Below are 25,498 nucleotides of genomic sequence, written 5' to 3' on the forward strand. Positions count from 1 at the left end.
ATTAATTATTTGTTCACGAACTTAATTTTAATTTTATTTGTGATGTAACCACAAATTCATGGTTTTCGGATTTTTTGCTTTACTTGTGCTATAAGACTAGCACAAGTAAAGCACTACTAGACTAGACGGGTACCTAGGTAGTAGATACCTGCCAAATTTCATGATTCTAGTCAATGGAAGTACCCTATAGGTTTGCTTGACAGACACGACAGACGGACAGACAGACAGACAGACAACAAAGTGATTCTATTAGGGTTCCTTTTTCTTTTTGAGGTACGGAATTTAAAAAAAATTAACGTCGTTTGCCGTTAGCCCTATCAATAACACACGCACGTGCGTTACGTATATGTTACGTTATTACATTACGTCTCGTCACCAAGGTGATGCGTCTCCTTTCCGGGGGTGAAACGGACACCACGGGCACGGACGCCACTGGTTGCATAGCTCGTGCACGGCTGCACGGGCCTAGCACGAATTTACACATATCGCCTCGATATTAGATTTCGAGCATCGAATCGAAAACGAAATACTGTAACAATAAGAGATCCTCTCGGTAGGAAAGGCATTCCGAACCAGTGGTAGATGCTTTTGACTATTCAATTGTAGGTGTACTTGTAAAAGTTTAATTTTGAAATTCTATCATGCGCTGTGGGTGGATAGGTAGTGGTATTACAAAGAATCGAAAAGCTAGTTACAGTTCATGGTCAACGGTCGAAACGCTCTGCATTGTCAACATGCATCTAGTGGCTCGATTGTAGTAAAATGACAGCTACAGTGTCTCTATTGGCTGCAATGCATTGTTGCCTCAAGAATACTATAAATTCAGCACTACAACTGCGATTGTATTAATTTATTGATGCAAGTTTTCCAGATTATACCCACAGGTAACATATCGTAAGCCAATACGCTCGTAGCATGCAACGAAAAATTTATTTATACAAATAAACTCTTTCTTCAATCTTAAATTGGCATTATAGGTATATTTGACGTATTTTCGTGACGTGAAAAAAAACTTGTGCAAGTTCTTTTGAATCGTCAAATGAATCTACCATGATCTGTGCATAGGCACGTGGTTGTACCCAGCTATTAATTTCTATGAAATTAATCTCCATGAGATTACCTATCCAACTGTGCGGAAGATAGTATAGTGCATAAGTGTGTGAACAAACACAAGTGCACTCTCTATTCCCTCACTCTCATAGCTCGTGCTAGGACGGAGAGTCGATACGAGCGGAGAGAGACCAGGCGTAAGGGCCGACAGCTTTACGTGCTTTCTGAGGCACGGAGGTGAAACACCGCCCAGTAATCCAACTATATATAACAATCTGTAAACACCTCCGCCGATAAATCACCTACTTCATAGCCCACGAAATACACCGAATTAAATCTTTATACTACTTTTATTTTATTATTTAATTTATTAGTATAGATTACTAAACGTTACGTTTGACGTTAGAATATTTCGATTATCCAAATCTATCAACGCTTTCGAGAATCGAAACGTACAAACTTGTACTAAAGGCACAGGGCCATCAGAGAAAGTGTAGACTCTTACCTAATGCTATGACATTTCCGCACTTGCACATCATAGGTTTACATATTTACATAATTATTTTAATTTTGCTTCAATACCTACTAATTACACACAGTCATACCTACTCATACGGCAAGTACTTAAGTACCTATATCATATTATGATGATCGTAGGTTTTTAAATGAACGCCGCTGATGTTTTTATTTTATCTTTCTGCAATTAAAACTAAAAATTTGATATTTGAAGCAGTTTTCGGTTCTTTTTCGATCCAGCAAAATATACTTATTACTAACCTATCCAATCGTGTTTAAAAAGGAATGAAATAAAAACCCCAAAATGTTGTATTCATTATATTTAATATTAGTTAGTTAGATATTCCTTAATATAATATAAGTAGGTACTTATTACATTTTATAAAAACTAGACTATTTATCGAACTACTAGGAACTTGGATTAGTACACAATCTGATATCACAATAATTTATGTAACTACATAATGTACCTAATTAGAAAACTACATCAATAAAGAATGAAACCATTATTTCAATAATTTAGAAAAAAAATATGAACTAGTAATTTCTGTTAAAAAAATAAAGTTCTATTTCGAATACCTAAATAACATATCATAAGTAATACCTATTGTATTCTACTAGAACTAGCTTAATAATAATAATAGTAATATAATATACTACCAAATTACTAATGGACAGTTTACATTATCTTTAAATCAGGTAGGTAGCCTGCGTTAGATTTAGTAAACACCATTATTTATAAAGAAACGGCCAAGTGCGAGTCGGACTCGCGCACCGAGGGTTCCGTACTCGGGTATTTTTTTCGACATTTTGCATGATAAATCAAAAACTATTATACATAAAAATAAAAAAAAATCTGTTTTAGAATGTACAGGTAAAGTCCTTTCATATAATACCCCACTTGGTATAGTTATCTTACTTTTAAAATTGAAACACATTTTAATTTTTTTTAATGATGTAACCACAAATTCGCGGTTTTCAGATTTATTCCTGTACTTGTGCTATAATAGCTACCTACCTGCCAAATTTCATGATCCTAGGTCAAACTCAACGGGAAGTACCCTATAGGTTTTCTTGACAGACACGACGGACGGACGAACGGACAGACAGACAGACAGACAACAAAATGATCCTATAAGGGTTCTGTTTTTCCTTTTGACGTACGGAACCCTAAAAACATAAGTATCTAAGTATTAAGTAATCCTATTGGTAACATATTATATGATTGCAACTACAACATGGTATTTCGGAAAAGTGTAATTTTCCACTAACAATATTCAAACCTAATTATTTGACAAAAATTACATTCGATTCACATTGTTTCTTAATCTATGATACTGAACGGTTAACTCTACAGAACACTCAGTCCTCCTAACCTCGACAGAAACTAATTTCCAACTCTTGAAAATCTTTTTTTTTTCTCAAAAATCAAATTTTTTAACATAACACGTTGTAGTCGCAAAAAGGCGATATCATTTAATCACTTTTTATAATAACTACAATCAAACAATACCTTGTATAAATAGCTATCTAAGTATCCGGGTTTAATCACGTATTTAGTTGACGTGAGCCCTACTAGTTTCAAACCGATCTGGAGTCCTTATATATTTATAATGTAAATCTCTTACGATAGTTTAAATTTATAGTAAAATACATAGTATATTTTAAGAGGCCTGCGAAGGATGAACTGCCCATACAAACGTAATAATCAATCATTAGTTACGTCTTACCAGGCTATCTTTAATAAAATCAGCTGCCTTTTCAGCAATCATAACTACTGGAGCGTTTGTATTACCACGAATAATCTTAGGCATTATGCTAGCATCAACAACCCTTAAACCACTTACACCTTTCACCCTTAACTCTGAATCCACTACCGTCCCCATAGCTGCCGTACCTACCGCGTGCCAAGCCGACATGGTGGTCGCTTTGGCTATACATTTCTTTTTATTCGTATCACTTAACCCTTTACACTGCTCCAATTCAAAATCTAATACAAAAGCATTTTTAGACCTGAAATAAGTAGCATTGGCAAGCGAATGAGCCACTTGTATAGCTTCCGGGTAGTTCACTAAATCACTAGCATCGCTAAAAGTCCCAGAATATATCAATGGAACGTCTAAAGGATCATCCGAGTTCAACATCACCTTACCCCTGGATTTAGGTTTCAATTTCACAACAGCCAATGACAGAATCTCATAGTTTTGGTTCACTGTATCAATCTTTTCGCAAATCTCATCCTTAAATCCTAAAACATTTGAGCAAGCTGCGAAAAAATTTGAATTTAACGGCAGACAAGTAGGATAAATTGCAAAATCTGGGACGTTTGTGTTTATAGTATTGAATGAAATATACGCGCCTAAGTCTGAAGCTGCAGCTAAAGTTCCGCTTCTATCGTAAAGATATTTAATTGTGTTAAAATGGCTCATTCCCTCATCGACATTACATGTGCCATTTTCTGCAGCTAAATATGTTATTACCATGACATGGTCGTGTAAATTTTCACCTACCGGTAAATCTTGTACTAATTTTACTCCTACCTCTTCCAAATGCTTCTTTGGTCCGATGCCAGATAGAAGTAGTAATTTAGCTGAATTGAATGTCCCAGCGCTTACTATAACCTCTTCCTTTGCATAAAAATGAAACTCTTCATCATCTAGCAATACCCGAACGCCATGCGCTACATTATCTTCAATTAATATTTGAGTAACAAGTGCATCTTTTAAAACAAATAGGTTGTCTCTTTCGGATGCTTTATTTAATAAAGCTGTTAAGGAACTGTGTCTTTTGCCTTCTCTTATCGTGTGAGAAAATCTCCCTGCGCCTATAACGTTAGGATTCGTCATATCGGAGACGATTTCAAAGCCTATTTCATTGAACCCTTCGAGGAACCTATCAGTAGTGAATGAGGATTCAGTCTTGCCAGTGACCTCGATCTCCCCATCGAAGCCATGATACTTTACTAGTTCCGGGAAGCTGGTTATCCGTTCATCAGTCAAATGTTCCGTTTTCTTAAAGTATTGAAGAACATTGGACCAGTTCCAGTCTTCGCCTGCTTTTGAAGCCCATTCGTCGTAGTCCGCGGGGAAGCCCCGGGCGTAAATCATGTTGTTCATGGAACCACTTCCTCCTAACATCTTGCCGCGAGGTTGCTTTTGGCTGCCATCTTTTAGCGCTTGGCTTGAATAGTAATCATTGGTGGTAGTAAATTTCCAGTCGTAGAAGCTTTCTTTGAGCACATCTTTATATTCCGGAATCTGATAATGAAATAAAAATGAAAAACACAAATTCAATCTATGAACTTAAATTAGGTACAAGAAGAAGGATTATCATGTTTGATACTTAGTAGTTGATACTTTTAGTTTGGAAATGAACTCTACAAAATTAAAAGAATCGGTTAGGCATCGTCCATTTTGTCGCCATGATCTGTCCATACTTGCCACCCCTTTGTTTTTATAGTGATATATAGATTTCCCAAAAGTACCTATGTCCTTTCAGAGTTTGATTTGTAAAAACTACTACTACTAATGACAACAAGTGGTTCAAGGGAGAGTAAATGGCACAAGAGCACGTGGCACAGCCCATGAGATGGGCAAATCAAGTGAGTGCTGCGATGGATGTTCCCTTACACAACTGAACGACGAAGGCAGCTGTTAGGGAGAAGTGGAGACGTATAGCGTGTCCAACAGAAAAGCGAGGAACAAGACCGGTCTATCAAAAACAAAGAGACTGAGAAGACAAAAAATCCCAATTAACTCACAATACTCTCTAGCGGAGGATCAGGACCAGCTTCCAGCAGCAGAACAGTGTGGTGAGGCAGCTCGGAGAGCCGCGCAGCGAGCGTCGCGCCCGCTGTTCCTGCGCCAACCACTATGAAGTCGAACGCTGAACCATCTGGAAAGGTATGGAAGGAAAGGTTTTATGAAGGGACTAACATAAGCTCCAACACTATAGCCTCGATGGCTCAACGGTTGAGGAGCGGACTGAATTCCGGAAGGTCGGCGGTTCAAACCCCACCCGTTGCACTATTGTCGTACCCACTCCTGGCACAAGCTTTACGCTTAACTGGAGTGGAAAGGGGAGTATTAGTCATGATTAGCATGGCTAATATTCTTTAAAAAAAATTAGCTTAGCATGAATGACTGAGCAAATAATATCATATTTTGGTGGACTGATAGACGTTGATTTTTAGGGTTCTATACTCGTTCTATACGTTCTATACGTCAAAAAGGAATCCTTATAGGATTATTTCGTTTGTCTGTCTATTTGTCTGTCGTCAACATTATGGGGAAATCTAAAGCATGCACGTTCCCGCTATTGTCCTTCAGAAATGCTCGCCGCGACAGCACCACCGCCTCCGCATGTCGACTTCAACATGGCCTGTATGCAACAGAGAACTAACTCTCAAGATCTGCCTGCGGGGGCCAAGGCTCTTGCAGCAGGCACTGTGACGCAGCAAAGAACTGCAGCGCGGCAGCAATGCTCACCCCGGCAGGACCACAGGAAACACATGTCGGCTCCAACATGACCTGAACATTGAATAAGTTAGCCTTGCTATGTAATATTTTTTTAAACTTCAAGCCTCTTCAAGCTAAATTAATTTGATTTTTTATTGAACTTAAATAAACACAACAAGATCGAGTTTCCTACCCTCTGCACTAGGAAATACTTGTATTAAGAAGGTAGTTTTTTATTTATTTATTTAAGGGTTTACTAGCCATTTAACATAAACTTAATAACTCTAATAAATACATTGGTTTTTCTATCATGCTCAACTAGGTAAGTACAATAAATCATTTAAAAGTAAACACTGCATGCAAATCAGTAGTTCCTCAGGAGTACAAAGTTTTATTAATTTAAAAAACCGGCCAAGTGCGAGTCAGACTCGCGCACCGAGGGTTCTGTACTCAGGTATTTTTTTGTCATTTTGCACGATAAATCCAAAACTTTTATGCATAGAAATAAATAAAATCTGTTTTAGAATGTACAGGTAAAGCCCTTTCATATGATACCCACTTGGTATAGTTATCTTACTTTGAAAATTTGAACACATTTTAAATTCAAACAAAAAAACTTAATTAAAATCGGTTCATTCGTTTAGGAGCTACGATGCCACAGACACACACGTCAAACTTATAAAAAAAAACAAAATATGTAGATTGTAGGTAGTAGGTACTTCCGAGTCAGTGGAGTAAATTACCAAATTACTTAACTATTTATAATGACATTTAAATATTAGCAAAAACTAATTAGGTAGATATCTAATAATACTTGTGGGTACCCATAGCTACCTATCTTCTAAATTTTTACTTTGTTAGGGTTCAGTTTAGGATAGGAGAGGATCACTTTGTTGTCTGTCTGTCTGTCCGTCTGTCGTGTCTGTCAAGGAAACATAAAGAATACTTCCCGTTGACCTAGAATTATGAAAGGAAAAAAGTAGTTTTAAAATTATAGGGGCTCAAAGATTTGTATGAAAATTTTTAAGACCGCGTAACTTTGAAACCGAATATTTTAACAGAAATCTGGAAAACCACAGACATAGATATTAGTTTCTACTTCTAGAATATGTCTGCAAAATTTCATGGATTTTGATTGCTTAATATTTAAATGAAATTGGAACTACGGTTGTATGAAACGAGTGACGGAGAGAGCCCTCTTAAGAAGTAAAAATGATGGATTTAATTTAAAAATGCCTTGAAATCAAGGGCAACTTGTCATCTAATAAAATAATAAAAAACACGGTAGGTAGGTACAGCGAAATGCGAACTTAACTTCAACAAAAAGAAACAAGTAAATAAGTAACATACCATTGTTATTCACACTTCCTTCAAAACTGAGCCGAAATCTTGAGAAAACAATTTTATTCACTTGCGATTTCTTATCATTTATCACACAATATTTAAACAGATGTAATTTTTTAACCGACTTCAAAAAAAGGAGGAGGTTCTCAATTCGACTGTGTATATATTTTTTTAATGTTTGTAATTTTTATCTGCGAAACATTTTTTGATATTCGTGCATTGCAAATGGCATATCATCTAAGTCTACGATCACTCTAAAAGATTGAACTCGACTAGGTACGAGTACCTACTTACAATTATACTAGAACGAGGAAAAACTACGGCTCCACTAAGTGTTTATCTAAGTACTACAACTCAGTTCATCATAATAATTCATTGGTAATTAAGTAGTATTTTCCATAAGTACAGCGGGCAGGGCAACGAACCCCTGATAATGGTTAATGATACTTATCTTATGCACAATGCAATACTAGTAGTTTTGCAAGTACTTAGGTAACAAGGAAGAGACGTGTTACTAGAGCGAGCAATGCCCCGAAAATTGCCTCAACCCTGCTTTTTGCCCGAAGTAATTAAAGGTAAATTCTATTGCCTCTATAATGGGGACTGTTCTGAAGAGTTGTTTGACCTCATCCCATCCACCTTCCAACCGCACCGTACGCAAGCAATTTCACCCTCACCACCTGCACCTGGGCGCCTGGTGCACGTCGACCACCCGTTGTGCCTGATCATTTTTTCCCACGCACATGTAAACTGTGGAATCAACTCTCTTCTGCGATGTTCCCGTTAGGTAACAACTTGGGGTTATTAAAGGGGCGGACCAAAAAAATCCTGAAAGGCCGGCAACGCATTGCCGGTTCCTCTGGTGCCGCCCCGCCTGCTCGTTTGCTTACTATTTTTATTTAAAAAAAAACATTTCAACAATTTACCAGAGAGAGGTTACATCCAAAAAAGTGAGTATCCAAAATTTTTTTGTTATTGCAGCGAGTATCATCAAATGAAACAGAAAAAAAATCTGTGTTCATAAAAATAAATATAGTACAATGTTAAAATACACCGAGCAATTTTACTACATCTATCCCTATCTATCGGAAGTTCGCGGGTCTACTACCCGCGAACTTCCGATTAGGAGTGTTTGACAGAAAGTTCTGAAGGTCTATAGTAGATAAGCAGTAATGGTAAGTTTTAAGACTTCGGTTTTCTATTCCTATTCGTCGAGTGTCTGGACTCTGAAGGTCGATCCTGGGCACCTCAAACTTTTCGGAGTTACCTATGTGCTTTTTAGCACCTTATTAAGTAAAAAGGTATCACTCGCTTTTGAAGGAAAACATCGTGAGAAAACTGCACGCCTATGAGTTCTCCATAATGTTCTCAAAGATGTGTGAAGTCTGCCAATCCGCACTTGACCTGCGTGGTAGAGTATGACCTATAAACCCTTCTCATTCTGAAATGATACTATGGGGAACTCTCAGATATGCAGGTTTCCTTACAAAGTTTTCTATCACCGTTAAAGAAAGTCGTATTACTTTGCTTAAACGCACATAACTCGTAAAAAGTTAGAGGTGCGTGTGTAGGCTGACGTTTAGGCGACTAGGCATATCACCCCTTTTTACCCGACTGCGGCGAAGCCCAAAGGAGAGTTATGTGTTTGACCAGTATGTATAGGTATATGTATGTCGGTTTCTATGTCTTCTTGTAACTACTGAACGGCTCAAGCGATTTTAATAAATAATACGTCATTAGACTCGTCTTGATAGCGCGAGTGTTACTGGGTACCTTAAATTCTTAGAGTCAAAATGGTGGATTTTATGTGCGAGCTCAAAAGAAAAAAAATCTAAGACCTTCGAGTGGGGTATCAAAATAAAGGGATTTAAAAGGCGAGTTCGAAAATATATACAATGTATATTTTGAAAGCAGTTTTGTGTGATAAATCAAATAAAATGCCCGTTTCTATGTCCGGTCATAACAACTCAACGGCTCAACCACTTCATTTTTCGTAGTTTTGCACTAGAAACCAGGAAATAAATTACGTACTTATTTAAATATTTAGCCAACTACTCAGGACTATTAGTATATTACATATTTATGATCTTATCCAATGCTAATTTATAGAGTACAAACCTTGATTTTAGAGTTTGTTGTACGCAATCGGGGTTTTTTAGTTTTTTTTTTATTCATATTGCCAAGTTACAATAGGTAGGTAGGTACGTATATTACAAGTGTAAATTAAAAATTTATAACACCCCCGACAAATGAAGGTTACAGTAACTAGAAAAGAGCTGATAACTTTCAAACGGCTGAACCGATTTTCTTGGATTATAGCTAAGAAGACTCTCGATCAAGCCACCTTTCAAACAAAAAAAAACTAAATTAAAATCGGTTCATTAATTTAGGAGCTACGATGCCACAGACAAATACACAGATACACATGTCAAGCTTATAACACCCCTCTTTTGGGTCGGGAGTTAAAAATCAAACTTACCTTAACCAAAATTTCTTCAGAAGTTTTTTAAGCCTAATTATTTCGTATTCGACTTCTAAGATAAGTGCTACGACTAAATTCTAGGCATTCAAGTTTGTAAAGTCTGTATTTATATGAAGAGCATTTAACCTTTGTGGAAAATGAACTGATAAATAATAATCACTTGGGGTCAAATTTCCTATTTTCCCAGCATATTAATATTATACAGAAAATAGATGACGGGTAGAATGTCTGTATAATCTACGCTTAACAGCGCTCCTCCGTCACTCGTTTCATACAATCGTAGTTCCAATTTCATTTGAATATTAAGCAACCAAAGTCCATGAAATTTTGCAGACATATTCTAGAAACTAATATCTGTGTCTGTGGTGTTTTAGATTTTTCTGAAAATATGTAGTTTTAAAATTACAGGGGCTCAAAGATTTGTATGTAAATTTTTAAGACCGCGTAACTTTGAAACCGAATATTTTAACAGACATCTGGAAAACCACAGACATATCAGGGGGCACGGCAGTGCCCCCGCCAAGACGAGCCAAACGCGGCGGCCGGGGCGCTACGTACCTTTTTCTCGAAGTGTTTCGCCGTATTTTCGACCCGTCATAACTTCGGTCTGGATGACGCTAGAAAGCTGAAATTTTCAGTATAAGGTGTCGTTAGCAAATTTACCAAATATACCAAATATCAAATATCTAGCTTTTATGGTTACAGATTTATTGATACCTAAAATACGCCGATTTCGTCCCTCACTGATGATCATCAAAACCTCTACTCAAAACCTCTAAGGTACTTCCCGAAGTCCTAGAAGGCTGAAATTTGGTATGTAGACTAGAAATTGCATACAAACTACAGGAAAATTGAGAAATTGGAATTTCCCCCCCTCTACGCCTCTTATGAGAAAAGCAAATCTGTAAATTCTGTCGCTAGAATGCTGATATTTTCAGGATAAGATGTCCTTGGCAGATTGATTAAACGCATTGAGTATCAATTGTCTAGCTTTTAAAGTTTCAGATTTATTTACAGTCAAAACTTCTAGTCTGTAATTCTAGGGTACTTCCCGAAGTCCTAGAAGACTGAAATTTTGTATGTAGACTAGAAATTGCATACAAACTACAGGAAAATTGAGAAATTGGAATTTCCCCCCCTCTACGCCTCTTATGAGAAAAGCAAATTTGTAAATTCTGTCGCTAGAATGCTGATATTTTCAGGATAAGATGTCCTTGGCAGATTTATTAAACGCATTGAGTATCGATTGTCTAGCTTTTATAGTTTCAGATTAATTGTCAGGCAAAACTTCTAGTCTGTAATTCTAGGGTACTTCCCGAAGTCCTAGAAGACTGAAATTTGGTATGTAGACTAGAAATTGCATACAAACTACAGGAAAATTAAGAAATTGGAAATTTCACCCCTCTACGCCTCTGTATGGGGAAAGCAAATCTGTAAGTTCTATCGCTAGAATGCTGATATTTTCAGGATAAGATGTCCTTTGGCATTAAGTAGGAATTTCAAGAATTATGAACAACAGATAAATTAAGAAATCGAGTCCCCCTTCATCCTCTCGTATATGAGATGCATATCTGTAAAATCTGTTGCTCGAATTCTAAAGTTTTCAGGATAAGATGTCCGTGGCAGATTTATCAAACGTTCCAAGTATCTTTGTTTCCTGAAGCCCTAAAAGACTGAAATTTGGTATATCTGCTTCAAAATTGAGTTGCAAGATTCCCCCCGAATAAACATATTTGCATACGAGTACATTGCAAGTTGAATAAAAGCTTTTAAAAAAAGAGGTAACGATAGAGAGTGGGCCATGAAAATGATGTACCTACAAAAAATAGATCTAAAAAAATCTAGGACACCTGCCAAAAAGAAATGAAATCCCACCAAAAACATTTCATGTAAAAATGTAGCCAAGACTCACAAGTTCATAATGTTTTCACTGTTAAAAAGTTATGAGATCTCTAGTAGAGCCAAGCCCCTAGCTGAGCTTAGATTTCTGCTGGCCATGGGACCTATCCGAAGTCCAAAGTAATATAGCTCTTAAATGTTCTTGACTGTATCACATTTATAACAATAAATAACAAATCACTCTACTTACAAGCTCTGATTCTACAAACCCTATATCTTGGTAAAAAAAGTACGGCTTGGCCGTTTACAGTTCATGGATTTTTTATCTGAAATGACATTTAAGCCCGGAATAGCTTCTGCGACCATCACGAAGTACAATACAAATTAGTAATTGTCGAACAAACTATTCCTTAAGGCCTTAAAATATGTTATGTGATGTAATAGTTTTACGAACATTAAACGGCCAAGCCGTCCTTTTTTTACCAAGATGTAGGGTTTGTAGAATCAGAGCTTGTAAGTAGAGTGATTTGTTATTTATTGTTATAAATGTGATACAGTCAAGAACATTTAAGAGCTATATTACTTTGGACTTCGGATAGCTCCCATGGCCAGCAGAAATCTAAGCTCAGCTAGGGGCTTGGCTCTACTAGAGATCTCATAACTTTTTAACAGTGAAAACATTATGAACTTGTGAGTCTTGGCTACATTTTTACATGAAATGTTTTTGGTGGGATATTAGTTTCTAGAATATGTCTGCAAAATTTCATGGACTTTGGTTGCTTAATATTCAAATGAAATTGGAACTACGATTGTATGAAACGAGTGACGGAGAGAGCCCTCTTAAGTATATTGTTTTATAATCTTCGAAGGTAGTGTTAATTAAACTTTTACAAGTAGGTAGGTACCTACTTACTACTTGTTACTTTTGAATCGTCAAATGCCACCTATGAATACCACTGGTTTGGAAAGCCTTTCCTACCGAGAAGAACCAGCAAGAAACTCGGCGGTTGCTCTATTTTAAATAGTCATTTTTATTCATTAAATTCATGTTACTGTTACAATAATGTCTTTCAGACAGGGTGTGACAAGCCGGGACGGTTCAGCTAGTTGAGTAATAAAATATTATCTTAATGATTTATTAGTACCTACCTACCTACTTATCATAATTAAAATAATATTTATCCTATATTAATAGAGATTAATAGACGATTAGACGGATGACCGAAGATCTCTGTATATAAATGACCTAATTTAGAGCAAGATCACCGCCAGACCTATGTATTTTCTGAGGTTTTGGGATTTGTGTGGTGGTGCGTATCGCTTGCTTGGTGGCTTTTCTTGCAGGTTTAGCAATGGGAGGGGCGGGCGTTGCATGTCGCATGCTGCATGTTGCACCATACGGGTTTGTCTGGTTAAACGGATTACACCAAATTAAGCTTTCGGTTCCTTGTACTTATATTATGGACTTCCGCAAAATAACGCCTGCATCTATACAACAGATCTAGTCTAGTCGCATGGTTTTGGGATTTGTGTGGTGCTGCGTGGTGGTGGTGCGTATTGCTTGCTTGGTGGCTGGCATTTCCTGCATGTTTAACAGTGGCAGGGCGGGCGGTGCATATCGCATGCTGCATGTTCCACCATACAGATTTGTCTGGTTTAGCGGATTATAGAAAATTAAGCTTTCGGTTCCTTGTATATCATGGACTTCCGCAAAATAACGCCTGCTTCCATACAACTGATGTAGTCTAAGATAAGATAGGTACGTACAAGTGCAGACCTTGGATATGCCTTGCGGTACTAGAAGTTTATTGCACTTCAATGATAAAATAGATGTTACATAAGAATCACGTGATTGATTACGATAAGCGTTTTTTATCAAAATTCTAAGGTTAAATCATCTCAAACGTTAAAGGACAAGCTACAGTTAAAAAACCGGCCAAGTGCGAGTCTGATTCGCGCACCGAGGGTTCCGTACTCGGGTATTTTTCGGACATTTTGCACGATAAATCAAAAACTATTAAGTATAAAAATAAATAAAAATCTGTTTTAGAATGTACAAGCAAATACTTTTTATATGATCCCCCACTTGGTATAGTTATCTTACTTTGAATTTTAACATACATTTTTTCGGATTTCAGATTTTTTTCCTTTACTTGTGCTATAAGACCTACCTATTTGCCAAACATGAACCTAGGTCAACGGAAAGTATACCCTATTAGTTTTCTTCACAGACACGACAGACGGAAAGACAGACAGCAAAGTGATCCTATACGGGTTCCGTTTTTCCTTTTGAGGTACGACACCCTGAAAATAGAATTTGAAAAAACTAAATTTTACCTACTTAGCGATTCTAATGGCTCCCATACACAATGACCCAATCTGTACTGAGGTACTTGCTCAGCGTGCTTACCAAGGCCGCGACGCGAGCGTCCATAGTTGGACTTTGTTAAAGTTATATGTTGTGTATAGGTACATATGTATTGTTATAGTTATATTTGCTATACCTAGTTGAATTTACTTTGGAATTCGAACAAATCTCAGAAGATCTTGGCGCAATTAGCATAGGTAGATTCATTGTAGGTACACGTTTACCGGCACTCACCGAACTCAATGGACCAATGTGTATTAGCTCACAAAAAAAAAGCAAAATTGACCAGGGTTGGAACTTGGATTTCAAACTCAAAAATGCCGCTAACTGTTGACATAAAAGTCCATTTTATATAAAATAAAACGTTATGATAAAGAATCAAGTTGATCATCACACTAGAATATTATAAAGGAGAAAGTTTGTATGTGTGTGTGTGTGTGTGTGTGTATGTTTGTTACTCTTTCACGCAAAAACTACTGGACGGATTGGGCTGAAATTTAGAATGGAGATAGATTATACCCTGGATTAGCACATAGGCTACTTTTTATCCCGGAAAATCAAAGAGTTCCCACGGGAATTTTATAAAACCTACATCCACGCGAACGAAGTCGCGGGTATCAGCTAGTAATTCTAATTCAAATACTGCAGTAAAACCCACAAAAACCTAATTTTAAAAGTATAGTCTCACTCATGAATTTATTAGTAGGTAAGTAATATTGGTATCTATAGTAGACAGTACAAGCTAGAGAAATTGTGTCTCATGGGAAGTTGTCCATTGTCCAGTAGAAATTAGAAATCCTGTCTCCCTTAGAAACTAGCAGTCCCTAGCGATCGTAACAATGAATATGTGATGCACTAAAAACACAAATAGCCATAAAAAGGTAACAGATAGACAGACAGACAGACGGACAGACAGATAGACAGACACACTTTCGCATTTATAATATTAATATGGATGGATCTGATTGGTCCACTGAAAACATCCCCGCCCAACTCCGCTTTGGTGGATACCGGTGTATTAGGTGAATTTTCTTTTAAATTATTTCTTTTTTTGGTGTCGGTTACTTAAAATTGATAGATTTCTTTAGATAGGTTACTAATTTATTAAACTTTACATATGTTTTTATTACATTCCTTTATAAATTCATATTTAACATTATATACAACTCTTATTTTACATATACTTATACTATTTATTAGCTTATTCACATAATTATATCCTCGGAACTTTGAATGTCACATTCTGCAAATTCGTTCTAGCCTGGAATAGAAAACATAACACTATATAAGTACACATACATGGAATAAGACAGTACCTATTAAATATATCAGGAGACAAAAAGCCACCTTGTATCACTAGAAAGCTTCGTAAATCATTGTTTTTAAATTTTTTACTGTCCACAACAAGATAAAGTCAAAAACTAAAACCGACTGCGATTGCAGTCGGTTTTACTAAACGCTGAAATATTATAGTAAAATTGTTTTTCTGTCGCTTGGTATATTTTAATGTTGTATTAGTTACATCTATATTTATGAACTCAGAATTTTGCCCTCTTTCATTTGACACCCCACTCGATACAATAGACCTCCACTTTTTTTCATGTAACATCCGTTAGGTAAATTTTTTTTCTATAAAATGTAGCCTATGTCACCCGGACATTTAAGGCGAATCGATTCACAGCTCATTCATCAAAATCGGCCCAGTAGTTTAGGCGCTACGGTGGAACACACAGAATCTGGATACAAACATACATATACACACATACATACATAGACTGCTAAAATCATAACCCTTCCTTTTGGCTTTGCTGCAAGTTTCAAGTATGTAATAGTCCCGGATACGATTCAAATTGCAACCATTCCTACAGTTTTAACTTCAGAGGGTACTTTATCAAAAGATTTTTTTGAATCTCCGAAACTCCAAATGCCATAATATTATAGCTGATTAACTACCGAACTCTAATACACATTTCAAATAACACTATACGCGAAAACAGTCTTTAATCTCGATAGTATTTTAGAAATCTTACACTATCTAACCAGGAATCTTATCTAACCGAACGCTAGCAAAAACGATGACAGGTGATAGTACTGATGATTACCGATAAGATACCACAAAAAAAAATCACGAGAGAAATAAATTAAAAAAACCCTGTATTTTTGAAAAGTTTACAATATATTGCAAATAAAACATCTAACGCTAGAGGTCAACGAACGTTCCGTAAATAGGCCCCTCGAATGCCGCGCCATAGGCATTGACCCGAGTTTTGCAGACTACATCTACAAGAACATCCAAATGGTTATTGGCATAGATTGTGTTAAGGTAGTATAATAATAACGCTAACTTTTTGCTAGCGTTCTGGTTATACCCAGTATACTCCAACTATAAGTAAAATAAGTACCTTAAGAGACATGATTGGTTTCTGTCCGTCTTCTTGCACAAAAACCGATATATCCTAAAAGGATCGGTCCCACGGATAGTCCGGTTCGAACGTTGACTGTCGTTACTCGGGAACCGGGTAGGTCTATTTGGTAATATCTGGAGAAAAATAACAGAATATTTTATGCCTTATTTCCAGAACTTTAAGGACGTAAAGTTTCAAAAAAAATATCATCAAAACTGTTACAAGAATAATCAAGACAATTATTTCTTATTTTAAAAAAAATAAGTCATTTCTTATTTAATTAAATAAGTGAGCCGTGATAGAATATGGTTAGGACGTCCGCCTTTTATTTCGGAGATCGAGGGTTCGATTCCGGGCACGCACTTTTAACTTTTCAGAGTTATGTGCGTTTTAGGAAATTAAATAAACTCTTTAAAACTAAATATGACTTGCTTTAACGCTGAAGAAAAACATCGTGAGGAAACCTGCATGCCTGAGAGTTCTCCATAATTTTCTCAAAGGTGTATGCAGTAGGTATGTCAGTCCGTACTTGGCCAACTGCAGCGTGGTGAACTATGGCCAAATCTTTCTGATACTGAGAGGAGACCCGTGCTCTGTAGTCCGCCGGCACGGGCGATGGGTTGATCATGAAATGACTACTAACCTAACATTCCATCCATATGCATTTGCTACTGATACATAGAAATCTGGCTCATTCAGCACCATGTACTTCTGCAGGTCCCTAAATTCTGGATCGTTTGGATTGCTCAAGGGGTATAAATTCATAATTTCAGCTGCCGAGGGCTCCTCTTTACCGTGCGGTATATGCCGACCCACAAGTACTACTTTCTTGTAATTTTCACTCTTGTCTTGTATGTGAAGCTTGACGTTCAACAACTGATGCCCGTGGCCCTCCATTTTCTTCGTAACCACACACGCAATCAAACTATCTTCACAGAAAAAATCACAGTGGAATAGTCTAGATAGGCGATGGTCGGTGCAAACTTCATCAGATGGGTTGATCTTAAGACAGGAGCCGCCTAGGAAACTATCCTCAAAGAACGGCTCCAAACATTCTAGTTCTCTACATACGTAAGCCAAAACGTATCGAGTTCGTGCCGTTTTGTCTCCCAAATTAAGGTTAACTGACATTTGCACCATAGAACGCCCGGATGCTTCTTGTGGTTCAATTTCATTAGTCTCCTCTTTTTCTCTGGTTTCTAATTGCCGTCTGTCTTCTTCATCCAGCGATCTTTTTCTTTTCCGATCGTTGGGGAGTTTAGTTTTTGTTTTTACTCTGAAGAAGTTGCGAAGTATATCTATGATCTTCGTCTTCTTTGCAGAAGTTTTACTTTCATCGCTTGTAATTTCGACAGTCTCTTCTGGTGTTTCGATGGTTAAGCCGCCTTGTTTTACTGTTATTGCGACATCACTGGTCTTCCTCTCGGTGGGTTCGACTTTGTCTCCAAGCACGCGTCGGCATTTAAGTATGCCGGCTTTATTTTTTAATATCCCAAGGCGAGATAAACCCATGATATTTTCTTGAGTCGACAATAGGTAGCCATGCGGTCCAAGGGCCGAGTTTGGCTGGTACTGCATATGGCGTAAATTGTACCACGGTACGGAACCTATGACCTGCAAATTGTGTAAATTATTAACATTCTTTTATGTTAATCAAACCTAAGCACAACAAACTTTTCTTGCAGATCTTTTACCTCTCCATACAATCGTCTCTTTTTCCCCTGTCCTCTACAAAATGAAGTTTGAAAAGGTAGTTTAGTTGGGAGTTTTGTGAAAAGGTACGGCCAAATGCTGCACCAAAAAGCTCGATCTCTAAGTAAAAACTTTTCGTATTTCTCTAAATGTTTGGAATTGACGACTGAGTTAATATTCTCGGGGTCCTCGCTCATGGCTTCGTGGGTCCAGGCCTGTGCGAAGATGGCCAGCGAACATCCGTAGTTGTAGGCCACTTTGATTGCCTGAAATAAAAAAGGGGTAAGAAAAGTACTACAAAACGACTGTGGAACATCTATTATTAAATTATTTTTATTAGAAGTCTATAATTGTAGTAGAAAGCAAGGCTAGGCCAGCACGCTCCAACTATCTCATCTCATCAAGATCTAATATCTTATCGTGACTCACCTTTAAAATTGTCATCAAGCGCAAGCCTATCAGCAGGGCGATACAGAACACTCAATTCAGTAAGTTATAGTACGATAAGTTGTATTTCCAATTGAAAATGTATCTTATTGTAAGATATGATGGTAGATAAGATGTATTTTCAATTGAAAATATATCTTATCATACGATTCCCTTCTCGTATCGTATCTTACCGAATCGAAGTGTTCTGAATCGCCTTGCGGGTCAGGTATGGTGTTCTGACTTCTGGGACACCTGACAGAAACGAAGCTGTTCTCTATCAAGCTCTCATAGGGGACAACCATAAACGCTCTCAGCCAATAGGTGCCGCAGTCATTCACTCGGTCATTCACTTCACTTTTTGCCATGGAGATCTCCTTTTCCCACATAGATGCCTATACGCCCTGAGGAAACTACTTAATTTCCAGGAAAGAGCTACCGTGTCTGCCACCGGCCAGAAATCCGACGAGGAATAAATTGGCGGTGATCGTAATGGATCGAAGATAGTCGATGCAATACAGGCAAAGACCTGCACAGATTCAAAAGAAGAAAGAAAATTCGCTCCCCTATCCAAAGATAAAAATAGTTTCGCTCCAGCATAATATTCAAGTCCGTACTTGTTGCGTGTTAAACTGCCCTCCGCCGTAGAAGTTCCGCCCCCACACGTCGATGCCGATGTACACGTCCACGAGCCGGTCTCCCGCGTGAGCCACGCTGGTCTGTATGTCCTTCTCCGACCAGGAATAGTTTGTGAAGAAGCCGTCCACCACGTCGAAGAAAGCTCTGTAGAAAAAACATAAAAGAATTAACTAGATTTGGATTGAGAACATAATTGAAGAGCTGGCAAACCAGATGGTACCTAAGTATGATTAAATTTTAAACTGGCAATCAAAACGGTACGATCAAGTCTACAGAAGATACAAAATTGGACTCAATTTCAGTACAGTCAAAGTCGACTACAGCAAGGGAACTCTCGGTTTGATCCTGCATCGATGATGTCAATTACTGGGCTATTTTGATGTAAAATCATAGAAAAATAGGGCTACTTTAGACCTGCGTCAAATGTACCTACTAATATTTGACGTCTGCCAGTGACGTCGAAGACGTTTTGTTAGAAGCTCGTTAACTGTCGTCATATTATCATCATCATCATCATCATCAGCCTGTGGACGTCCACTGTTGGACATAGGCCTTCCCTAAAGAGCGCCACCACACCCGGTCCTCAGCCTTCCTCATCCAGCCACTTCCCGCCAGCCGCTTTATATCGTCGGTCCATATTATTATCCGTCGTCATATTATGGTGTCGCGGTCGGTTAAATCGGCTCAGAACAGGACAGGACACGGACGCTGTAACTAAATCCTATACAAATTAGGCTAGAAACCCCCTCCTTTATGTGGGTGTGATGAGGAAGAGCAGACGAAGGAGTACATCATCCGCTGCCCCACTCATGTCAGGGTTTACCGAGGGATCTTTTCGACCTCTCTGCCCCGACTGTCATATGGTTAGGGAAATTGAACCAGCGTAAGTGCTAAATTTAAAAACTATAGTTATCACTAACTTGTTCTTCTCGTTAAGTCCGTTCTGCCAGCTAAGGTGACCTTCAACGGTGACGCTGTCATACCAGATGAGCACGGGGTCTTCCAGCTCCTGGTGCAGAGTGTCGTGCAGTGTGCGGACGAACTGCAGCAACTCCTGGGGTTTGGCTATCTGAGAGCATTCACGTTGTAAATAATAAGCATGTTCTTTGTCTTCAATACAATATATTGTTAATACAAATACAGGTGGACTGTATTTGTATTGTATTGTATTGTCTACGTGGATATAGGTACGTACTGATTCATGTACGGATCTCCTCATTTCTGATTGGCCTATCCCCATTTACCTTTACCCATAGGTAGCAACCAAACCATGTCTCGAATCCATTATATCATCAGAAATGAGGAGATTTATAGGAGAACCAGAGTAACCAACATAGCTAAACGGGTTGCGAAGCTGAAGTGGCAATGGGCAGGACACATAGTTCGAAAAACGTCGTTGGGGTTTCATGGTGCTGGAATGTTGCTCACTAGGTGGGCAGACGACATCAAACGAGTCACAGCAAGCCGCTAGATCGCGCTGGCGCAAGACCGTGGCAGAAGTCCCTACTAGAAACCTATGGACCTACGGACGTCTACCGGTTGATGATGATGACGATTATCCAGAGATCAGAAGTGGGATAACCTTGTTCTCCACGTTGAGCAGCCAGCCATCTAGCTTCAGTGTGTTGGCGATGGCCACGAGAGCACTCGCGAAGTTGGCGCTCTCCACCTCCGATGACAGGATCTTGTCCCACAGGGCGACGCCTTCCGCCCACTCCGTAATCACTGTGCCTGATGACAAATACATGGTACTAGGGTTCTGGCTATCAATAACTTTAGGTAGGTAGGAGTATCAATATAGTAAGCAATTAAAAAAATAAAAAAAACATGACTGGCTTTCCAAAAACCGGTCAATTCAGAGTCAGACTCGCATACGAAGGGTTCTGTACTATCATACATGATTATATCGTTTTTGTTTATTTTTTAATTTACATAGCAGTCATTTTGAGATTTTTAATACTTGTTTTTCTAGCAGCAATAGATATGAACATTCTGTGAAAATCTCAACGCTCTACCTATTACGGTTCATGAGATACAGCCCGCTGAGACAGACGGACACGGAACACTCATAAAAGATAAGTGTAGTGCGTAGATTATTTACCAATAACTTTGACCCCATGTTCATGCCCAACGTTGATCCAGCCCAGCGGTGGGATAGTGATGAAGTGGTGGCTGAAGTAACAGAAGATATCGATGGCGCCCCAGTTGTAAAACGTGTATGCGTCGTAGTTGCTCGTGCCGTCAATGTAACTAGAAAAAAAAACCACTACCCTGAGTACCTATTGATCCACACTTTTTTATCATCACACCATCACGGCTTCGTTACAGTCGAATTAATTTTATTAATTACTCAAAACTTGACACAAAATGGGGAAATCTGTCATAAGCTGGCAACATTAAATGAAATTAAAAAGCTGGAATCCAGAGTAGCACAGTGCACACAAAAAAGTCTTGTTTTGTTGTGAAATGTAGAATTATGCCTAAGTTTTAGTCCTGTGTCAATCGTTCATTTTCTGCGATTCGGTCGTTCAAGTACTGATTACAGCAACGACTGAGATCTTTTCGGTCGTTCATCAGTCATCAGTCATTTTTTCAGTACTTCGGTACTTCGGTCCAATCAGTCTCTTCGTTCCTCACGAATGTATCGGTATTCGGTACTCAGTCTCAGTCGTCAGTCTCAGTCGTGAATCGGACGATGAGACTCCAAGACGTCTCGATTGCGCACGCTCGTTTCGTATAGTTTCGCGTTTCGTTATAGGTCGTCGGACGACGCGGGTTCAAAATCGCTGCATTATTGTAATATTTTTCCCGATTGTATGCACTGTTATTGATGTAATTACCTATCTTTTTAATTGAGCTTTTATTTTTAAACATGTTTAATCATTATGTTAAGATTTATAGATACTAAAACCTTATGCATCTCATATACCTACACGTGTTGCCTAAATGAAGTAGGTAGATACCTACGATTTTACAATGAACATAACAACAAGGGTAAATATTGGGAAAATATACCTACCTAGTCCATATCTATATATTACTAGCTGATGCCCGCAGCTTCGCCCGCGTGGATTGGTCAGATCCCCTGCAGCATCAGGATTGAGGAGTTGGACTCCAAATTTTTTATGAAACAATGTCGCAAAGTTCCTCTATCGATTAAAAAAGAAATGACGCAAATCGGTTCAGAAATCTCGGAGATTTCGGTGTACATAGGTAGAAAAACACAACTCCCTTTTTGAAAGTCGGTTAAAAAAGTAGCCTATGTTATTCCCTGGTCAATTCTCTACTTGTCTGTGAAAATCCCGTCAAAATCGGTTCAGCCGTTCCCAAGATTAGCCTTTTCAAACAGACAGACAGAAAGACAGACAGACAGACAGACAAAAATTTTAAAAACGTGTGATTCAGTTATAGTATCGTTCAAATAACCATATGACCTTAATATACGGTAGTTATTTCGAAATTACAGACAGACACTCCAATTTTATTTATTAGTATAGATTACTTACTATTACTATTTTACTATGATCTGTAGACCAATCATTTCTTTCAATATGCTTTAGTTTCATTCTTCGTTCTCGGTGGTTCTCGGTTCGTGGCGACTGGTTGAACCGGATCGGTCAAAAACGACTGATTCGTTCATCAGTACTTTTGCGCGACCTCAGTCAAATGACCGAATCGGTCGTGACTGACACAGGACTACTAAGTTTCGTAATTACTATTGAATTAATATCAATAAAACAAAAAACTCACCTATCGTCATGATATCCATTGGCCATGTCATGGCAAACGAGTGTTTTTGGCAACTTTTTCCGATCATGGTGTTCAACGTCTTCCGCTTCTGACTCATAATGACAGAAGCTTTGTGGCGCTTCGAGTGTATTTTCACCAAAAAACGTATTTATATCACAATTTCTGACTACATTTTGGCTATGGGGTTTTATTTCTTTACATAATGACCTCCAAATTGGCGGATCTTGAAGAAACGATGCAACTTCCTCCAAGGTATCTAGCGGCTTACAGGTTAACTCTGTTTGTGTCCAAGTTTTCTTTCCAGACATTTTTTAAGTTATTAAATGAATGATTTAAAAAGCGGATTAACTATTTTTAAAAAGATGCTTGTTTCTTACATGCTAGGTATTTAATAAAAATTAGTTCAATGTTTGTGTTTATTTACCTAGATAAGTTTAATCAATTTGAGTTTGACAGGTATCTGAGTGATGGCGCGTAATTCAAATTTCAAATCGCCACTGTGCCAAAATGTTTATTTAGGGTAAATACAAAATATAAAATATTGCACAAATTGCACTAGCTTAACCTATAAATACTGAATACTGTGCCGATATAGCATGTTCTCTAAGCTTTTATAGTCCATTGTTTATTGATTTTATCTTTATTTCAATATAAAACTAGCTCTCCCACCCTGTTTCAAAATATAATGATTACCTAATTATTATTATTATTGACCTCGTTCTAATTAGATTTTGCAATCAATTTATTTATTTGCTACAAGACAATAAAGACCAATACTAACAATTATTAAGAAATTGGAATGCAATATTTAGTATGGCGTACCTGTAGATCTAGCTGTACCCGGCTATTATGCGCCCAATAGAATTATTTTAACCTTTAACCTTTAAAGCACAATGTCAAAAAAAGATTGATTATGTACTGTCATAGTTAAAATGAATAGAATTCTATTGTATGTCTAGGTAGGTTCGTTTGTTCTAGTTTTGATAATAGAGTCAGGATGTGACCTACATTGAGTAAGTTGATAAGGCTAACCATTTGCACTTCATTCCTGCAGTTCTTTTGTCTTCGTTAATGCAATTTGTTATTTAAATATAAGTAGTTACCTACAAGCATATCATAAAATTTTTAATATTTAAGCATATTTAATTATACGTAGGTAAGTATAAGCTAATTATTATATTCCAATAAGTGCAACATCTAGGGTAAATTGCCGCAAACATGGGTAAAATGATGTTTAGATCTAGCAACACTAAGTATTAATTTGTCAATAACGATTTGACATTGACATTTGACGTCAATGAATCAAAATGATAATGAACAAAATACAATCGAGAATTTAATGATTTGATTAATTAGTAATTATTACTATATCAATTACTAATAATGTTCCGATAATTTTGTGTTATCATTGGCCTCATAAAATAACGTCCTTTCAATCTTTGTGATGGGCGTTCATCATACGTATTAATGCATTATGCCACATAATCTCTGGCTTACAAATACCTTTCCAAGTCCATAAATGTACGTGTACCGGCGTGTGATATATCGTGTGGGTTTCATACTAAAAGCTAAGCATAGTATATTTCAATACAACCGCATACTTACATTGATTTATTTTTTCCGGTAAGTTAATTACTTTAATCTCTACTTATTATACTTAATCTTACAAGAAATCCATGCTCACAAGTTGTGACAACAGTAGTTAAACAGCTGTTGCGAGTCACTACAGCTGTATATCTACTGTTTAATATTAATTTTATTGGTAAGGGATTAGTGTTCAAATACAGAGCAGCAGGATTGTCATAATCTGTTGAATCAAATTGATGAATCCTTGATAGATATTGAATTATAGTCCTTCATCCATTAATACTCAACGGGTAAAGGTGCGGACTGCAATCCGAAACTGAAACTCCGCCTGTTGCACTATTGTTGTGCCTACTGCCTACTCCTAGCATAAGCTATATGCTTGGAGAGGAAATGGGAATCTTAGTCATGAATAGCATTGCTAATATTCTTTAAAAAAAATACTAAGCACTTCTTAACATTATTTTATCTTTTCACAGCCTAAATGGCAAATTCAATGACACAGTATCCAATGGGTACAGCTGCTCGCTACGATAGTCATACAACGATAAATTGACCATTACAACATAGCGAGAACGCGCCCTTTGTCACCTGTTATAATTAGTTCCTTAATAAATAAGAGGGCCCCACAAAAGTATCAGCACTTAACAAGTGTTAGTTAACACTTAATAAACAGTTTAAATTCATAGTTAAGTTTCTCTAGAACATTTATATTTGCAGTTATAGTTGTAGTATTGTTTAATGATAGTTCTCTACTGTTACAAAATTCAATAGGTTGTTTGTATGTTAATTTATTTGATAAAACATACATAGCTAAGAGCGGTAATAGCTTAGTGGTTCAGAGTTCAGACCTTGGTCTTATTGGGAGGTCGGCGGTTCGATACCGGGCAAGCATGCACCTCTAACTTTTTGGTGTTATATGCATTCAAAGGAAGTAAATATCATT

The 25,498-nt window shown here is 37.5% G+C and overlaps 3 protein-coding genes and 1 long non-coding RNA gene across 8 annotated transcripts in view; 2 read left to right on the top strand and 2 right to left on the bottom strand.

Moving 5' to 3' along the window:
• On the top strand, positions 1-21,836 carry LOC123871573. Its single transcript, XR_006797284.1, has 4 exons — positions 1-11; positions 9,497-9,501; positions 12,916-12,921; positions 21,704-21,836. It is a non-coding gene; the product is annotated as an uncharacterized LOC123871573 (long non-coding RNA).
• Positions 2,679-9,923, bottom strand: LOC123871544 (oxygen-dependent choline dehydrogenase-like). 2 transcript variants are annotated; one of them, XM_045915400.1, is made up of 4 exons: positions 9,847-9,923; positions 5,969-6,095; positions 5,327-5,460; positions 2,679-4,823 (listed from the first exon to the last, which is right to left on the bottom strand). In XM_045915400.1, exons 2-4 carry the CDS (start codon positions 6,090-6,092, stop codon positions 3,282-3,284), a joined length of 1,800 nt encoding a protein of 599 aa, XP_045771356.1. In that variant the 5' UTR covers positions 6,093-6,095; positions 9,847-9,923; the 3' UTR covers positions 2,679-3,281. The 2 variants fall into 2 exon arrangements, with proteins under 2 accessions (XP_045771356.1, XP_045771355.1); XM_045915399.1 differs by lacking the exon at positions 9,847-9,923 and adding an exon at positions 7,374-7,679.
• Positions 15,154-23,925, bottom strand: LOC123871540. Of its 2 annotated transcripts, XM_045915395.1 has the most exons (10): positions 23,791-23,925; positions 22,969-23,348; positions 21,320-21,468; positions 20,801-20,949; positions 20,139-20,287; positions 19,197-19,362; positions 18,156-18,419; positions 17,105-18,075; positions 16,459-16,595; positions 15,154-15,317 (listed from the first exon to the last, which is right to left on the bottom strand). In XM_045915395.1, the coding sequence occupies exons 2-9, from the start codon at positions 23,274-23,276 to the stop codon at positions 16,460-16,462; spliced, it is 2,292 nt and encodes a 763-aa protein (XP_045771351.1). In that variant the 5' UTR covers positions 23,277-23,348; positions 23,791-23,925; the 3' UTR covers positions 15,154-15,317; position 16,459. The 2 variants fall into 2 exon arrangements, with proteins under 2 accessions (XP_045771351.1, XP_045771350.1); XM_045915394.1 differs by lacking the exon at positions 23,791-23,925 and having other exon boundaries at positions 22,969-23,434.
• LOC123871557 (beta-1,4-N-acetylgalactosaminyltransferase bre-4-like) overlaps positions 23,089-25,498 on the top strand; it is a 7,530-nt gene continuing 5,120 nt past the window's right edge. Inside the window, exon 1 of one of the 3 annotated variants that reach the window (XM_045915426.1) lies at positions 23,089-23,220. The gene's annotated coding sequence lies outside the window, so the exon portion shown is untranslated. Of the gene's footprint in view, positions 23,221-24,450; positions 24,592-25,115; positions 25,206-25,498 lie in introns of those variants that run through there. The other 2 variants (XM_045915425.1, XM_045915427.1) reach the window with 2 other exon arrangements.

This window comes from Maniola jurtina, chromosome 14, assembly GCF_905333055.1.
Source record: "Maniola jurtina chromosome 14, ilManJurt1.1, whole genome shotgun sequence".
In the NCBI taxonomy this organism is placed as follows: Eukaryota; Metazoa; Arthropoda; class Insecta; order Lepidoptera; family Nymphalidae; genus Maniola; species Maniola jurtina.

What these genes read in the sequence shown, in the direction of transcription:
- LOC123871540 (XM_045915395.1), bottom strand. Translation starts at nt 23,276, where the DNA reads ATGTCTGGAAAGAAAACTTGGACACAAACAGAGTTAACCTGTAAGCCG. An exon ending in ACATGGGGTCAAAGTTATTG is followed by an intron (nt 20,950 to 21,319) that starts GTAAATAATCTA and finishes ATTTGTCATCAG; the next exon opens with GCACAGTGATTACGGAGTGG. An exon ending in TGCTCAACGTGGAGAACAAG is followed by an intron (nt 20,288 to 20,800) that starts GTTATCCCACTT and finishes GAATGCTCTCAG; the next exon opens with ATAGCCAAACCCCAGGAGTT.
- LOC123871544 (XM_045915399.1), bottom strand. An exon ending in CCCGCAGGCAGATCTTGAGA is followed by an intron (nt 5,461 to 5,968) that starts GTTAGTTCTCTG and finishes ATACCTTTCCAG; the next exon opens with ATGGTTCAGCGTTCGACTTC. An exon ending in ATCCTCCGCTAGAGAGTATT is followed by an intron (nt 4,824 to 5,326) that starts GTGAGTTAATTG and finishes TTTCATTATCAG; the next exon opens with ATTCCGGAATATAAAGATGT.